The sequence below is a fragment of the Limanda limanda genome, chromosome 14 (genome assembly GCF_963576545.1).
Source record: "Limanda limanda chromosome 14, fLimLim1.1, whole genome shotgun sequence".
NCBI lineage: Eukaryota > Metazoa > Chordata > Actinopteri > Pleuronectiformes > Pleuronectidae > Limanda > Limanda limanda.
Genome location: NC_083649.1, coordinates 17,446,502 through 17,465,097, shown reverse-complemented (window position 1 = coordinate 17,465,097; position 18,596 = coordinate 17,446,502). Strand labels below are relative to the sequence as shown.

The 18,596-nt window shown below is 44.6% G+C and overlaps 1 protein-coding gene across 1 annotated transcript in view; it reads left to right on the top strand.

Moving 5' to 3' along the window:
• The first annotated feature begins 2,815 nt into the window (after positions 1 to 2,815).
• Positions 2,816 to 18,596, top strand: part of LOC133018991 (cell adhesion molecule DSCAML1-like) — a 56,220-nt gene continuing 40,439 nt past the window's right edge. Inside the window, exons 1-3 of the mRNA XM_061085331.1 lie at positions 2,816 to 2,861; positions 11,584 to 11,904; positions 14,377 to 14,523. Of these exons, the coding sequence (XP_060941314.1) occupies positions 2,819 to 2,861; positions 11,584 to 11,904; positions 14,377 to 14,523 (511 nt within the window). The 5' untranslated portion in view covers positions 2,816 to 2,818. The remainder of the gene's footprint in view (positions 2,862 to 11,583; positions 11,905 to 14,376; positions 14,524 to 18,596) is intronic.

The window sequence follows — 18,596 nt, the reverse complement described above, 5'->3', positions numbered from 1 at the left end:
CGGAGCCTGGAAGATATGCTTATTTGCCGTTTGGGATAGCCTACTATGATAATCTGGTACTATGCATTTTGGGAAGTTTATTTTACCATTGGCTAAAAGTCAGGATATCTCAGACAACTCTGTGTAATTTTTCGCTACACCCCATAAAGATCGGGCTCTAGCAAGTATCCCAAGATAATTGAAATGGGACGCTAACAATGGAGTTTCCATTTATATTTATAATCCTGACGATTTTATTATATGAGGAAAATGTCAACAGTCGTTGTCCAGTAGCCATTGTATGCATTAAGCCCACACACGGTATTCTTTACTGCTCTATAAAATTGTCATCCTTGGACAATAATAAATAACACTTCCTGTTAATACAGCAACCACAATTTTATCAAATCTACCAGGACTGAAACTTTAGGGATTGCAATCTTAATCCCTACAAAGGCACAACCAACATTAGTCCAATCTCTATATCTGTAAATTATCATATTTTCATTTTTAACATCACATTTATCTCTTCTAGATTGTGTATATTGTTTTGTTTCTTCAGGTAAAAGTAAAGGGAATTTGAAAACAAAAAAAGAACATGTATCATAAAATTGTATTCACTTTGAGCCTCACGTTGTTCATTCTTTTTTGGATTTTGCATTAGTCAATCACTGTGGTGCTCAAGCTTCAATTCACTTATCTGCACTCTGATCAGCCTCCAACTTGATATTGTTGCACCACCTTTGCTAACTAGGCGTCTCTCCTCTTATCATTTCTATGAAACAAAGCATCATATATGAATGACTTTTTAAAACCTCATAAAAAAACAAACCTTGCAGATAACATTTCCGGCATATATTTGCCGTTTGTGTTATTATTGCTGCAGCTACTCCACATTTATTCAGCAAAGGCACAGCTGCCATCAGGGAAGTGTTGCTTTGATCAATAAAAGCCTCTTATACTACAACCACGTCGCATACACCACTTGAACAACATAATCACATCAACATCTACAACATCTTACAGCACGAAATCATTGTGCAGGAATGTTTGTTGTGAGTTCTCCCAGCAGATGTCAGCAGTGAGCTGCATGTGGAGTCAGAGGCTGAACCTCGGGTCAGATCAGAGCGCAGCATCAGGAGGAGGAGGAGGAGGAGGAGGACAGGGGCTGCTGAGCTTCTTCAAGTTGGTGAAGTTGAAACACTGACAAAGTTTGAGTTCAGTCTAAATGATATGGCACCAAAACAAATGTTATCTCAGGGCACGTTTGTTAAATTACAGTGCAGCAATAGACTGGACCTTAATAGAGACTCCAACATCTCCACCACGAGGGAACACTTGGAAAATTCCGTCAAACTCCGTGAGTGACCTTTGACCCTGAGCATCATATACACATTCTACAATTTGACACTTGAACCTTATGATTGCTATAATGACTTATTTTATTTAATGTTGGGTTGGATCTAAACGGATCAATATAAATTAAATTCTTAATATTTTCCCAGTTTCGTGTTGCATTCCAGTCACACACTCATCTTATGTGCTAATGTAATTATTTCTGTTTGTGGTGTGGAGTGAAACCTGCCTCTGATAACCCTCTGATTGAGTTAACACAGGCCTCCAGGGCCTGTTGTGTAACGTGTCAATATGGCTGAGGCACAGGGGAATTAGTGAATAATAAAGAGTCGATACGATTTATTAATAATCATCATCATCATTGTAATATGAAGAGACAGAAGTGACACAGATATTCCAAAGCATTTTGTCACTCAAGTTAATTTATTTCAGTCCATTTTCTTTGCCCAAAATTCTAAATGAAACTTAAATGTCCTCAAACAATCACATCCCATCAACGTGGCTGTGTTTCTATAACCGTTTATGCAGATGAGGATCACATTTCATCTCCACCACTGTCCTCCACAGCGACTCTAAATATTCCATGAACTGGGAGTGCCCTGCAACTCCTGCGCCGGTTTAATTTATGCTCATGCAGCGGAGCTTCTCCAACATCAGGCGCAACAAAGAGCACTGCGGGACAGGGAACTATGGCAGCGTGAAAAGTTGTTCCCAGAATTCACTCATCTCTAGTAATTGTCCCATTCACCTGCTGTGTGTCCCTCTCTGTTTCACCTGCTGTCTGCGCGGAGGTGTCATGCCCCACACCCCGCTCCTCTCTCCTCCTCCTCCTCCTCCTCCTCCTCCTCCTCCTCCTCCTCCTCCTCCTCTCTATCTGCAGTGCATTTCTGTGCGCAAAGTCTACGCGCGATTCGTGGCTCCGAGAGACAAAGAGAAAGAAAACAGCTTTCTACTCTTTTCTGTGGCTCCGCGTCCCTGTGACCGAGGTCCGAGCACCCGGAGGAAAAGCCGGAGACTCTGTTGTGTGTCTGTGTGTGCGTCTCCTGTCAGATCCACACTGCGCAAAGAGCCGCGGGCACCAGGGGCGCACAGGTGGGTGCGCGCTCTCTCCAAGGTGCCAACACATCTGGCCATTTGGACACATCTGGACCCAAATCCAATGCTCGGCTCTTAACGACGTCCCCGGTTTTTGTGTGTTTGCTGTGACCCGCGGCTCCCTGTGTGTTTGCCGGCTGCAGAAGGGGAGGATGGATCCGTGTGCACGGGGGTCTTGAGAGGAGAGCAGCGGAGAGGAGGGGACATGGGCGGGGCCGAGGCGCCTCTCATTCCCCCTCCATGCTTAGCGGGGCAGCAGGGCTGGAGAGACCTCCGGGGAGCACAGTCGCCAGTCCAGCACGGAGACTCGCCGCCCGGCCACGGAACCGCTCCTCACACTTGCCAGGATTGCCAAACATTCCTGAGAAATATACCTGCTCTTTATGGCATGTGGCTTGTAACTTTACTCCTGCTGTACTCTCTCCAAGAAGGTAAGAGGAGCGCAAAAATGAATATTCCCTCATCCTTGCAGACCCACCGAGCTTTTTTTTAAGTTGAATGAAAAGTCCGAATCCAAATTGTTACCGTCAGATCCGTATCTTTTGAATGGTGTGTGTGGTGGTGTGTGCTTTGGGGTTTGTCGCCTTGTGGAGGAGATGAAGGAGATGAATTGGTTCGAAATTGATTCTCTAAATAATTGCTATGATAAACCTGCTGTGGCCCGAACCGGTGAAATGTGGAAGTGGAGATGTGAAAGTGAAGTATTTCCCTTTTTTTCTTCTAGCTGTGTGTGTGTTTTTGTGGTTTTTACGCAGCGGCCTGTGATGGAGCTGATAGCACGGATTGTTTTCGCATTACCAACTCTAGTTATGAATATGTAAAATGGCTGAATGGGGAGAATGAGGTGCAAACACAGAGGGAGTGTGGGAGACAAAACGGAAACAGGCACCGGCCTTCAATCATATCAATTGGTGATCGATTCCAGGGGCGAATTCACTCAAAAAGGATTTTGGTCCTGTAAAGTTTGGAGACGGATGCTTGGGATTTTTAAAAACATCTTGATGCTCTCGTTGTGGCTAATTGCAGCTGTTTTGATGGAGCATTTGGCACAAGCGCGCAGAGATGCTCTTATTTCTCTTTTCAGGATCAGGTTTTAATCACGCCTGATTCCCATTCTGTAAAGACAAATTACTGCAAATTAGAAATGAGAAATAAAAGGCAACCCCTTCCCTCCCCCCCTTCCCCCTCTACTCCCCACAAATAGGTCTACACCCATGTAAAGGCCATAATGAGGGCATCCACATTTATCCCCCTCGTTTAATTCATTTGTTCCTTTCTGTTTTATAAATGTAAAATGGCGTGTTTGTTTGAATGGATTCACGTGTCCCCCCTTTTCTTTCTCGTCCAGTATATGCAGCAAATCCCTGACCCTATTGCAAAGTTGATCTGCTGCTATTACAGTGCATTATAATAATCCTGAGCAAATCTGCATGCGTCGAAAATAACATAAATTCAACACTGTCTCCACATGAGAGCATTGAGGGCCTTTGTGTGCAGGAGCCATGTTTACAGACTGTTTTTGTCCTTATTGTAGCACAGGCCCCCTGTGAAGGTGTAGATTAATTTATATTAAAAGAAAAAGTCTGGGATATATGGAGGATCTGGAATATGGCTGCTCTCAATGCAAAAAAAAAAAAAAAACCAGGCCATTAACCTCGGCCTATTTGCCATTTTAAGATCAGGCGTTTTCTAACATTTACATTTTTTCAAATTAAATATTAATTAGAAATGGAATGTGTTGCTTCATGTGTTTAATTGAGCTCTCGCTGCATTCTGCTGTTGGATTTAAGCAACAATTCAGGACGTGGTTCCGGAGCCTCTCTGCGCAATCATATTAACATGCGCAAATTTATTTCGCCAAATGAGAAACTCCAGGGGCGTGGGTGCAGATTACAGACCTGCCCGGGCATGTTCCTCACTAATAGCGCACCTGGACCCCGCGGACGTGTGCGCGCCTGTGCCACGGATCGGGCGCGCGCATGTGTGCGTGTGTGTGTTGACGGGCGCGCGGATGAGGGGAGGTGACGGGGACACCCCTGAAGGATAAGTTGTTAAATGTTGGACACTTTGAGATGTGAATTCTGCAGGAGACACGCTGGACTTTCACTCTTTAATTTATTTACACGATTATCTTAAGCAATCAAAACACGTAAATAATTTCTAACTGAATTATAGGTCTGAAAAATGTTGTTAAAATCTGTCAGAGACACACAGGTTTTAGGAGGCAGCATTCTTTAAAAAAAAAACGTTTAAAGGAAAATAATCAATTCCGCTTTCTTTCAGTAATTGTAAATATCGAGGATTTTGTTATTGTTGCTGTGACAAACATTATTTAAAAAAGACTTTTAGCAAAATGTATTTTTTACATCTAAGCCACACTGAAGCTTTCTGCTGTAACTGTGGATTAATCATCAATGAATAAGATCCAGTTCGATATAAAGCGGCCTGCTGTGGGCCTGCTTGGAACTTTTACATCCAATGCATTTGATGAAATGAGACTTAAAATATAAAAATATAAATATTTGTGCAGCAACTGTGCAAAAGCAATAAGGTGATCCCCTCACCCTGGCACGCTCTGCTCGACACCCCCTCCCACCCACTCACCCCCACCCCACATATAAATATGCAAAGATCCCCTCTCCAGTCCCCATGTGCTGCCTTTTGCAATGCTGCACAATTAAAGCCCCAACCTGAGCTATAGGCTCCGCTCAATGACAGAGCCGTGTGGTCCACAGGGAGGCCAGTCATCACTCAGGCAGGGCACAGGCCTCCGATTTATTTTTTATTTTACCCTCAAACCTTATTATTTAATTTTGCATGTAAGAATGCAAAAAAACACCAATTACCAGAGGTGTTAGAGCAGAAATTATTACAACCCAGTGTGATGTTGGATGTCATTTGGTCCTGTGAGAGGATCGGGCACATGATTCTGATTCATGTGATTTTGAAATGTGGAGACAAGTGTTTTAAAAAAAATGTATTTTAAACGGTTTGCGGCTGTGGACATTTAAAATAAAATCAAACAAAATCACGGTTTGATAACGATCAAACAACTTGATTTACATCCTCTCTATAAGCAAATTCAACGTAAAGACAATTTTACAGCTCACTTTCACAAATGAGCAGATTGTTGTTGGGGGGTAAAGTGTTCTGGTGTGAGGGAGTCAGCAGGGAGACGCCGCTCATCGCACTTCCCAGCTCACCAATAGGATGTTGCAGCGCTGTCACTGCATCCCTGCTCTCCCATTCGTCCTCAAATTTACCATCGATCCCAATGATATTTGGATGAGGAATAATTATTTGAAAACAGCAACAACAACAGCAAACAAAGATGCAAATCAACAGCAGTCGAGAGCAAGAACTAATTTTTTCATTTTTTTTCCTGCAAAAAATTCTGTGTAGCACCACCCTGATGCTCAAAGTGAGCCAGACCTCCTCCAAATTTTTATTGGATGCTGGAGCTGCACATTTTTTTTTTTTTTTTTGGAAGGGAGGGTGCGTTCAGCAAATGTCAAATCTCTGAAGCAAGTAGTTGTTTTTGTTGGATCTCTCTCTCTCTCTCTCCCCCTTCTCTCTCTTTCCCTCTCTCTCTCTCTCTCGCTCTCTCTCCCTCCCTCCCTCCATCCTTCTTCTCGCAGTAACTCCCCTCCCTCTCTCTCCCTCATCACTAGGCAGAATTAAAGGTTGGGGGAGGGGCAGTTTATGCAGACTGTGCTGGGACTTGTGATCCACAGATTTGATATTCACATTAAGAGAGAAACTGGCTGCTTTGATGTGAGGGGGGAGCAGGTCCCGGGAGACTGCTGAAGTAGCACACTTTTTTTTTACTGACACAGCACAGGCCTCGGGTGGGGTGGGGCGGGAGGTATAGGCAGGCGGAGGGTGGGGGGGGGGCAGATTGTTGGTGACAGGGGTGTACAGAGAGACAGTGGGCGTGTGGGTGGGTGTTGGGGTGGCTGTGATACCCCTTTACTGATTAGATGTAACCCCAACAACCTTGCCCCCCCTTCAGATCCCCCCAACCACCTACTTATGCCGGACCCCCTGAGGATTATCTGTAAGCTTACACCTATCTTCATAACCTCTGCATCCCACCAATGTTCAATTCACACCCTCCTTCTGCCGGTGCATCTCCTTCCCACGTTCCTGTTCTGCTGCTTTACGTATCCCGATTCCACCCTCGTGCCCCTTGATCAAAAAACTTTCTGCCCCATAGTGACAGAGAGACGTCAGGACAGGATGCAGGTGAGCACCGGAGCTGGAGTCGGCTGAAGGAGACGAGGGACGGATCACGGGGCTGATGTGTGTGTCGTGTCTCTGTTGACCTTTACCTCACCAAAACGATTTAACTCGACGCTAAATCGAATAAAGTTGAAAAGCAGTGAAGATGATTTTATCAAATGAGGGAGATGGGTGAGAGAGGAGGACGAACATGTGGAGGCATTACGCCTCGGTGAGGCACAGGAAGCTGCGGGTGACAGAGAATATGTGAAACATTGGGGGTTCTGGGGTTTGTTTACCTCTTCATCACAGTACAGTTTTGAGTGTCAAGTGTGTGTGTGTGTGTGCATGTGAGTGTGCACACACTCCTGTGCACACTCACATCCTGGAGAGGCGTAGATCAGCTGCATTATGCATGATGAAACCTTGCATAGGTTATGACTTCTGCCTGGCTGACATACATATTCATGCAGAGCTCTCTGGCAGGATGTATAAAATAGTGGCTGCAACTCTGACAGCACAAGCTTTAAGCTCCGGCAACTCCATCAGTGTTCGACACCTTCCAGTGAGGGCTGTTTCTCTCCTCCGGTGCTGTGTCTGAACGAGGCTGATGACGCCTCCTGGGTGCAGCTGAGCAGCAGCAGCAGCAACGCAGGGACCCCACGGCTTCAGTGCCGGCCAGGTTCTCACCGTCCACACGCTGCTGGTGTTAGAGGTTTGTGGACATGCATCAGTGAGAGAGGTGGGCTCACCAACATGAACAGGAGACTGGGGACAACTCCAGATGTGTTAGTTAAGCGAACTGACAGATAAATCAATAGTAAAAGTAGAATTGCACTCAGTAGATTGCATTCGTGCACAAAGTCGCGCAGTTTCCCTAAAGTCAATCAAGCTACACCCACAGTTCCCAGGCCTATTGATATCAGCCCCCTAAATATGCCATTTATTTCACCAATATCCATGAATTATTGCCAAATGGTGAAAAGTTGAAAAATGCCTGCATCTGACTCATAGCACATCCTTCTACCAAGTTTCGTGGAAATCAGTTCAGTTGTTTCTTTAGAAATTTTGCTGACAAACAAATCAACGAAATAAAGAAGGAATATAGGAGGAGGAATTTAATTTACAGTGTTCAAATTCTGCATTATATTTAGTCAATTTAGTGTATCTACAATGTGGTGATGTTAATATATCTATTCTTCTATCTGTGCGGGAGCTTGCTGGTTTGACAGGTTGCTGTACAGATGTACAACATCTGTCAAAACTGTGGTAAAAACTAGGGCTGGGCAAGTTAACTCGTTTCAATCGAGTTAACTCAAGTGATGAGTTAACTCGATTAATTATTTTATCTCGCATTCACTCAGGTTTGATTATTTATTGTTTTATTGTGAAAGTCAGGCTTTTATTTTGTGAAAGTCTGTTGCTGACTTCTGCAGAACAGGAAAAAAGAAAATAATTGGCGGATAAACAATCGAGTTAACTCATCACTTGAGTTAACTCGATTAAAACGAGTTAACTTGCCCAGCCCTAGTAAAAACATATTGTTCTTATAACCAACAAAAGATACAAGTTTATCATCTTAAACTTAAGGTTGAGTGCATTAACTTCATCTCAACCCTTACACTGAAATTTTGATACCTTTCTCTTTGGATTCAGCCATGAGATCGATACACTTACCAAGCCGTCTTCACTCTTGATGCATGTGGCCTTTTGTTTCCTGTCTGCACTGGTCAGCACAGGTGTCGTGCAATGTTTCATCTGCTGGTTTTAAATGGAAGTCAAACCTGTGCCAGTCTGACATGACTGTGCCAGTTGAGTTCTGCACCAGTGACTCTGAGCCTGAATACATTGAATCCCAACTCCATCTTGTCATCCTGCCACTGACTGGCAGGTCACTCATGTAAACACACGTCTCTCCATAATGTGCACACACTCCAGGCAGCCTACTTGTTCTTCTTTTGCTTTTTTCTGTCATCTTTGTGCCATTTAAATATATTCACTCCCCTCAGCTGCTTTTATAAATTCTTGGAAATATTTCGAGACACTGTGACACAATTGGGGGCTTGGTTACTTAAAGTTTCTAAATTTAGATTGTTCAGTGGGTCACTGTTGTTAGGTTAAATTGCTCCATTGTTTTTTTTTATTCAGTCTCAGCTTTCAAGTGCCAGCGCCACCATGGCAACCCACTCTGTCTCTTCCTGGTGTGACTGAGCCCTGAGAGCGGCTTTTGGAGTGTGTGTGTGTCCCGGGCGGTTGTGTGTGTCTGTTGGGCGAGTGCGTGTGTGTGTGCCTCGTCTGGTTTTGACAGGCCGTGATTGGTGGGAGTTTGTTCTGATCCCTTTTCTATTCCACTTCCCACTCCATCAGTCCCAGTGCTGCAGAGCCCCCCAGTGCCCGGGCCCCCAGGCCATATAATCTACTGTATGAGAGGTTTTCCTGCTGCCCAGCCCCCCCCCCCCGAGCTCTCAGGGTGACCCCCTCTCTCCTCCACTTTAGTCCTGTCCCCCCATTGGGAGATTATAGATATTGCAATCTTTAATATGGGCTTTATGCTCAGGGGCCATTATCAGTAATCTGCAGAGGGGAGGGAGTCTGACCTGGTTTTTGCAGCCCACCACTGGACTGCCAGACACATTTTCATATACCATCTGTAACGGTGCTGCGCAGCTTTATCAATCTTTAGTCTAGGGACAGCAGCACTTATTTGAGAGGAACCATGGGATTGTTAGCAAACCACAGTGGACGGAGTAGATGGTTTGTGTCTTTGTTGGATCTGCTGCACTGAGCCCGGTGCCAGCACAGGGACCCTGTTGATGGTGATGATGATTGATTTTGCCAGGCTCTATTTTATAATGTTTGTATATCACCATCACCAGCTTAAAGCCCCATTTCATTAAAGAGACGGCCTGAACAAAGTCTAAATGTTTGGATGGTGCTGATGATAGAAATGCACCGGAAGATCAGATGCAATACTTTGTTTTGTTTCTGCTCTCAGTGCTTCAGGATGGGCCATGTGACCACCTCACAAACTTATCAGCTACTGTTGAAACGCATGCTTTCGGTTGCCACAACTATTCTGGCCATTGTGTTGTGTGGACATGTGAAAACCGCATGTGCACACAAAGAGTGATCTTTCTCCATTATCACTTTACAGGATGAATTCATCATTATGTGTTCATGGTCCCGGTGCAACAAAATCCCCATCAGACAAATAAAGTTAGGAGTAAGGAAACTTGTACTATATCTGCGGGTGTTGCCTCAGCATCAGAAAACATGATGACAATTCTTTGAGTCTCGGCAGTGGCTGTGATTGCTGTGCTGTGTGTTACCAGCAGTGATGCTATTTAAAGAGAGCCTAACAATAAGCCTGTGCTGTGAAAAGTGAAAGTGTTTCTTTTTAACTAAAGAAGTAAAGTCTCAGAAAAGTCTGATAACAGACGATCTGGACCAAATGGGAATCAAAACATTTTCTATTTAAAAATGTGTTTATTAATAACTGGTATTACTTATGGGACAGTAACAGAAAAATGATAGACACTTGGTCAGTGTTTATTTAAATTGTCAAGCACACATGCTAAATGTTCCCCAGTTGTGATTTTCAGGTGTGAAAATTAAACCAATATTGTCATGAACTTCTTTCATAAGTAATTGGATGGTCGCACCTGTGTGGGGCCTTTTATAGACAAAAAGAATGCATAATAATCAGATTTACAGATTTATCAATTAATCAACAAGGAAAATAATCATTAAATGGAGCATTAGTGTTTATTTGATAACTACATAGGCCTTCTGTATTAAATCAGTATGTGGAATACATTTTTGTTCCTATTTGATAATTATATTTCTGCAACATTCTGTGCTAATCTTATAACGTATTTTTTTATGTTTCAAAAAAGCTTTCATTTCACACACAAAATGAAAAATAAAATAAAGGTTAAAAAATCAGTGAGAAAAAATCAATAAATTGACATAAATGATTACTTTTGATGTAATTAATTAGAACAAAAATCGAATTATATATATCAAAAGTTCCATATTTTACCTTTGACAGAAATTTGCATTGAATATACCTTTGAGTATCTGTCCATGATGTTTTAAAGATATTCTGTTTATTATAAATAGAAGTTCAGTTTATTATCAGGGTGACCATGTAGTGAGGTGTGTTAGATGGCATAAGTCTATATCAAAGTTCTTGATCTGTCCGTCAGCAGCGTCCCACCAACGTATTCCTCTTCTAATCTTTTCCTGTAATGACTCCAAATTTGAGAGCACCTCTTCCTCTTTTCCTCTCCTCACCCTCTCTTCTCTGCCGCAGCTGTATGTGTTTAATCTGAAGAACATTCCTGTACGTGTGTGTGTGTGTGTGTGTGTGTGTGTGTGTGTGTGTGTGTGTGTGAATATGTGAGAGAGAGAGACCATGCATGTGTGTGTGTGTGTGTGTGTGTGTGTGTTAAATATGTAAGGAGATTAAATAGACTTAAATCTCTGCGTCTGGCATAGAAATTCCAATCACATAACCTATCAGCGCGTTCTCTCTCTTCTCTCTCTCTCTCTCTCTCTCTGTCTTTGTTTGTGTATGTGTGCACACACTGTACGGAGGTAACGGGCTCCTCCCCCCCGATCCACCTAAACCACCGCAGGCTTTAGCCCAAATCCCTGGCTTTCTGCATCACATGACTGATGTTTGCAGCTGGACATTTGACATACATTTGTTATGATTATTTTTTGCAACACATTTGAAGGACATTTCCATTTAGTCCATCGTTTGTCCTTTAATGTCGATAGCTTCCAAATCAATGGCAGACTAACCCTGTTAGCTTATTATTACACCTCTGTGTGTTGCAGCAAATAACAGGTGCTCCTCTCCGGCCTCTCACCTCCACCTCCGCTCCGCTAAGTAATGTTGTGTTGTGTGTTTTTCCCCCCCAACAGTACACAGTGAGGATGTGGGCTCTACCAGGCTGTACTTTGTGAACGCCTCCCTGCAGAGGGTAACCTACTCCAGCTCGGTGGGGGTGTCCCTGCCCTGTCCAGCAGGCGGCACCCCCAGTGCCATACTGCGCTGGTACCTGGCGACCGGCGATGACATCTACGACGTGCCGCACATCCGCCACGTGCACGCCAACGGCACCCTGCAACTGTACCCCTTCTCGCCCTCGGCCTACAACAGCTACATCCACGACAATGACTACTTCTGCACTGCCGAGAACCAGGCCGGCAAGATCCGGAGCCCCAACATCCGCATCAAAGCTGGTGAGTCCTGGAAGGAACGGACCTTTAGGGCAAAGAAAGACTCAACCATCACAGCACGATGAGGAAAAAGAAACAGTTGTTAAGAAAAAAGTAGAAGAGATGAGATTGACAACTGCAGAAAGTCCGACCCACACACACAGACACACACACACAGAAGCACCTGCCCTAAAGTAGCCCATGTCAACCTGAACACAGATTGACCTAGAACACAGTCTACAGAGGGAACATCTGCATCACATCCTACACCAGGCCTCGGCCCTCGCCCACACCTATTCCACTGAGCCGCGGATGAACCACTGCACTTTACACTGAAATGACCGCCCCCCCCCCTTCCCCAGCCTCGTCTATACAGCGTGGCACCATCTGGTAGGATGAAATCTAAAACACAACAACCGCAGGACTAAATAGCAGATCAGATGAGGACGAGAATTATGGCAAAGGGTTGTATCGTTTTACCAGCTCGTCCCCATCGACAGTCCTTAACTTTTCAAAAGGTCGGATGAAAAACAGGAGACGACAGGAAACTTTGCAGCCTCTCGGATATTTTCCAAGAAATGAGGTTTAAAGGTTTGCAAGGTGTGAAAAGTAATCGACCGCCTTACAATAAGGAGATTAAGATAAGCGACCTTTGGCTTCACTAATACTGTAGTTAAATCATCTCAAGCCTCTTTTTGAAAATAAAATGAATTTATTCGGTAGTCACCTGAGAAAGACCTGTTTTCAAAACTGTTAGAATAAAGGTTAAATCGGTAAATAATCGTAGATATTATAGGTGGTCAATTCTTTTAAAGTTTCCGACCAGAAGCTGCTTCTGTTGCCGTCGCTTCCTCTCCTCTGTCCCCCTTCTTCTTCCTGCTCCCTTGTTCTTCAAACTGTCCTCCTGTGCCAGTCTAAATATAGCCACAGCACACTTCTTTAATTATCTCTCATTAACAAACCTAATTGGTGCTTTAGACCGTGCGAGGGACGCTTTAATAAGCGAGACCTCGTCTAAAGTAAAACAGTACTTCTGTGGGTTTGAGTTCCTTCAGCTCTTCTGATGGCACGATGGTAGAAAGGGAACATGTTCCCAAAGAGCAGTGACATCAAACCACAGCTGGAACAAAGCTACATCTGGCCCAGAGTTTCTCTGCATCTATTGTCCTGCCCCCTTCCCCTTCTATTCCTCCTCCTCCTCCTTCCTATCGTCCATTCAGGCCGGTCGCTCCCTCCTCCCCCCCCTTCCCTCCTGCCATCAACATCTGTTTTCATATTCTGCCTCCCAACACCGACTTGAACTAATACTCATATTCATTCTAATACTAATACTAGCGCCAAGTTGAGGATTTGAGCCAGGACCCTGAGCTGCATGCCAGCCGGCTGCTGCCTTCATTCCCACATGACCCAAAAGCCCGGCCTCGGGAGACGAGGGATTAGCGTGAACCAAACATCCTGCAGCCGGCGGCCTCCGATGGGCCCCGGCCGCTCCAGTGCACAGGTTGCACTGACAGGACGTGCACTTTTTAGTTACGATGGCGAGCAATGATCGGCAGGAGCCTCCAATGAATCGGCTTCGTCGCTTCACGGAAAACAACAACATCAACACCAGTGATGGCTCATCAGATAGAACTTATAACAGATCATTTTGTAGAAATTCTATTTCATCTAGTCAAAGACGATGTAAATTTCCGGCGCATGCACGTGTGTGTTCCTCCTGCAGCAGGAATGTATGCATGCTGTCATCGTGTCTGTTACCAGGGGAAGGGATTCCGAACCAGTTTCTTAGCAACCTTCGGATACGTCCTAGCTTTCATGTGATTTTGCTAATGAGTCCCTGCTCATTCAACAGAGTGTAAAATATTGCATGAACCTGCACAAACCGGAGAAGCAACAACCCCTCTGCTTTCCCTCGATGTGTGCTGCGGACTCTGTCGTCTGCTTTGCGAAGTTCTGCTTAAGAACACAAGCTGGATTGGTGTTTTTACGAAGATGCCACGCCAGAGCTATAGAATATTTCCATGATTATCCTGCTTAATGGCAGCTTCATCCATTTAGGGTGAAAGCAGAGGCAGGATTAGAAGAGTTCAATCAATACACAAGAGTGGGCCTGTGATTTCAAATGAATACACGCTACAAGAGTGTTTGGCTCTGGAGTGTTAATGTGTTGTTTTTGATGATGTAAACACGAATGGATTATTGTCCAAATGCTAACATTGTGATGAGATCACCGTGATGTTGTTCCGCTGTCAACACATCTTCTGCTTATATGATGGAAGATATTTTGCCTAGATAATGTTTTTTTTTTCAAAATATTACAACATTTAGCATTTAAAATAAATCTGATTTGACTGTTTATGACTTAAAGCTTTTAAACCAGTCTTTAAGACATCACAACTCACCATACCGTCACTGTTGAAGAGAAAGGGAACACATTTTGCCTGATGTATGGCCTATCTTAATATTCTTTGTGTGTGTGTGTGTGTGTGTGTGTAGTTTTCAGGGAGCCCTACACCGTGCGAGTGGCGGACCAGCGCTCGATGCGGGGCAACGTAGCCGTGTTTAAGTGCCTCATCCCCGTCGCCGTGCAGGAGTATGTCAGCGTCGTGTCTTGGGAGAGAGACACGGTGTCCATCGTCCCAGGTAAGACGTCTCAAGAAATAATCTGTGGGTGGCCAGTGTTTCATACAGCTGCATTTGGGTATGTCTTTATCTTCTGTCCGTGCGTATACTGTGTGTGTGTGTGTGTGTGTGTGTGTGTGTGTGTGTGTGTGTGTGTGTGTGTGTGTGTGTGTGTGTGTGTGTGTGTGTGTGTGTGTGTGTGTGTGCTCTATGTTTGACCGAACTCTTAACTCGTTTCTTCTGTCTGCTCACTGTTCTGGATCACTGATCTGGTCCCTTTCCTCCTCCTCCTCCTCCTCCTCCTCCTCCTCCTCCTCCTCCTCCTCCTCCTCCTCCTCCTCCTCCTCCTCCTCCTCCTCCTCCTCCTCCTCCTCCTCCTCTTCTTCCTTCTTGCACACATCTCCTCCCTCGCTCTTCTCCATCCTCACTCCTTCCTTTTTTTTTCTCAAACGTTTCCTTCCCTCCCTCTCTGCTACCACAACTTTTGCATCTCCATCTCATCACATACAGCTCCCCACCCCCCTGTCAAATGCCACCTTTAATTGTGATTGACACCACATTAGACAGACTCTCCTCCGAGTCGCACCGCTTTTCCGCAGTTTCTCCTCATCAGATCTATTTCTGTCCTCTCCCTGCTTGTCTTAGCACCGTGTGTCCTTGAAGAACACGGCCACAATTAGAAACACAGGATGTCAATAGGACTGTGCCCTCGCATTCATCTTCATTAACCTCATTTGTGTGTGTGTGTGTGAGTGTGTGGGTGCGAGAGAGAGACAGAGACGTTTGCAGTGTGTTTTTTTTGGTTGTTGCTGAGTGTTTTTTTATGATGTGATTACATGTCGAGTGCAAAAACTATTTGTTTTGCATTAAAAATGCTGACAATAACAATGTTGGGGAGAGGCATGAGGGGTAGAGGAGGAAAACCTAAGCAAGAGAGGCAAGGAGGCTAGTAGGGCAAGAACGGCCTCAGGTCCTGGCAGATGGCGTTTTATATTGTATGTATGCAAAACACAGACAGTGTCACCCTTGCACATGCGTCAAGATTGTGCTAGCTCGTTATTTTCAGTCATTTTGGATTAATTTTCAGCGGTCACAGTAATATTGTTAAGTTACCATACTTTGTTTTATTCTTTGTTTTCAGTTATCATGCTGGCAGAAAGTTGCAGCATTTAAGAACTGCATGGATTAGTCTCTTATTTACTTCACACACATTTTCTACTGTATTTGAACTAAATACAGGGAAATTGCACGTATTGTTCACACTCACACACGGTCTTGTGTAAGATTTTCTGTTACAAATTGTTGTCAGACGACATTTAAAAAATAGTCATTGTTGATTTTTCAATTCTAACTCTGCTGTTTTCTCCAGAGTTTGTATCACAGTGACAATCTGACGTCTTGTTATTCCCAAACAGACGTAGCTGATACTCTGTTGTTGTGCCACTCCTCTATGTTTTCATGGTTTCTGTGTATGGGATGTTGCTGTGTGTGCCATCATGAGGCTGCTCATGTGTAATTAGGGGTATATAGGTCAGATGATGAGCAGTGAGTGTGAAGATCAGATGCCGAACACGATGAGCTGCTCACCGAACTCAGCGTTTGCTTCCCCTCCCGCGACAGCAGAGGGAAACGCGGCGAGCGCTTTGCGGCGTGATTGCTTTCACCCTTAACCCCGAACTCCACGCTAATCAACACAGTGACCTCATCGCCCTCAGAGCCAATCAGCACACTCCCCTATCTGCAGCTTTCTCTCTCTCTTTGAAACAAGCACCTCTGCGAAAAGAGAACATAATCTAAATATTGTGAACACACTCTCGCACGGATGAACAGGAGACACGCAGCCATGCACGTGGACACATGCTGTGAATATGCACACACAGTGGATGCATGCGGTTATATACACACACACACACACACACACACACACACACACACACACACACACACACACACACACACACACACACACACACACACAGTCCAGAGGGAAACACTATTGATGCTAATCTCCAACTCTTCAGTTAAACGTCTCATCGAGTTACTCTAACGTCGCGGGTCAAACTCTCTTTTTACCTTTTTCCCGCCCCCATATTTGTCCATTAAAGGAACGTCGGGACAGGACTAATGAAGATGTGAAAATTAAAATTGATTTTGTGACTGCAAGCTCTCTGTATGTAAGTGAGTGGGTAGGTGGCTGTCTTGCATGTCACCATTTCTTGTGCTGAGCTGAAGAACCGCAGCTGGAGAAGTTTCAGTTGAAATTAAGAGGAAACATTGATTGTGGGATTTTTTTTCCTCACTGGCTTGTTCCCGTTCTGGGTCATAAGAGGTGGAAAGGACAGGAAAACACCCTGGATTTTTTTTTTTTTTTACCAGTTGATCAAACAACATACACACAGACACGCACTCATTTTGCTCAGCTTCTCATTAGCTGTCTCCGTGGTAACACGAACTCTGCCTAGGATGTTATCTGGTGTTGTATTGATAAAGTGGGACGTTGTCTGCGGAAACCCACTGCAGACATCAAGGCGAAGCACTCAACCATCACTGAACTCTTTGAATTTAAAAAAACAAATGTTTGGTTGCAGACTGGGCTGTGATTGGTCAGCTCCATCGTGGCAAGGCAGTGGAAGAAATTCAGACACAAACGTCTGACTGCTGGAGATGCTCGGAATCTGAGCTCCTATTTCCATTAGTTTCAATATAAAAAGCACTTTTTGTTTATGTCCTGATTCTCTCTTTTTACTTGACTTTTATTTGAGGATATGATGCGTTCAAATCAAAGCAGCTTTTGTGCCGTCGCTGACCTGGGGCAGAATCCCACCACACTTCCTTCCTGTGTGTCTCCTCTCTCGTTTCCCACCAAGGGAGAATGCAAAAGGGAAAAGACTGCGCAAAAAATCCTTTGAATTGTCCACTTCATTTTCACTTCATAGCTGTGGCTTTGCACAGAGGGATCATTGTGTTCCGGCGCCGATCAGTAGCACAATCACATACTGGTCTGAAGGTTGAGTTCATGACATAACACAATGCAGCCGTGCCCTCTGAACCCCAACAGGTTCCGTTTTGTCAAACACACATGCTCCCCATCTGGAGACGCGTGTGTGTGTGTGTATGCATGTATTAATGTGTGTGTGTGTGTGTATAAGTGTGTATGTGTCCCCCTGCCTGCTCCATTTTCCCGTCCAGCCAGGACAGTGGGGGGGTTTAAGAGGGGAGGGGTACAGGCAGACTGACCTATTTCCCTTTCACTTCCCTACCCATAGCATCCCTGTAGTTAAGCTTTGTGTGTATTTGTGTGTGTCTATGCATGTGTGCGTGTGTGTGTGTGTGTTTGTGTGTGTGTGTGTGTGTGTGCCCCTTACGAGACAATGGAGGCCAGCTAGTCTGAGTGGTGATCTGAAGGAGGAGAGCTGGAGCGCAGACAGAGGGACGGTGGGGTTTGTGGACGGGCATGAAAACAACAGTGCAGGACACAGAGAGGGTTCAGCTCGAAGATCCAGGCCGTCAGTCCAACCAGCAGAAAGCTAATGAGTGGCTCTGATGAATAGAGACTGGACCAGCAGATGGCTGCAGCCACATGGTGGTCCGTAGAAGATGCCCAACCATGCTCCATCTAATACACCTGCCACACAGTTTGCTCTTTATTCATTCTTGGTCATTTGATGCACGAGGCCACAGAAGCCGGAGCTGAGGAGCAGTGACACAAGAGGGAAAGTTGTAGTAACTGAGATTTGAAAACATTTGCAAATCACTTTCTCATCATTATTTTTTTTTAACTCAATCCTCTCATTACCTCTGCCAAGGAGTTTGTGGTTTCTTCCAAGACGGTTTGTTATTTAGCAGGATTACGCAAAAAACACTGGAAGGTTAAACACACAACTTGGATGAAGGAGTACGGGTGAAGGAAGAACCTGTTTAATTTCTGTGCCGATTCGGATCAGGGGGCAGATCCATGATTTTTTCTTTTTCACTTTCTTGAACATTATGAACATTATGCGTTTTAAAAAAAAATGTTCCTCTATTTGTGAGATTATAATCGCTCGATCTTGATTAAAAAAAAGAGCTCAGGCCGGTTTAGGGGACTGATATTT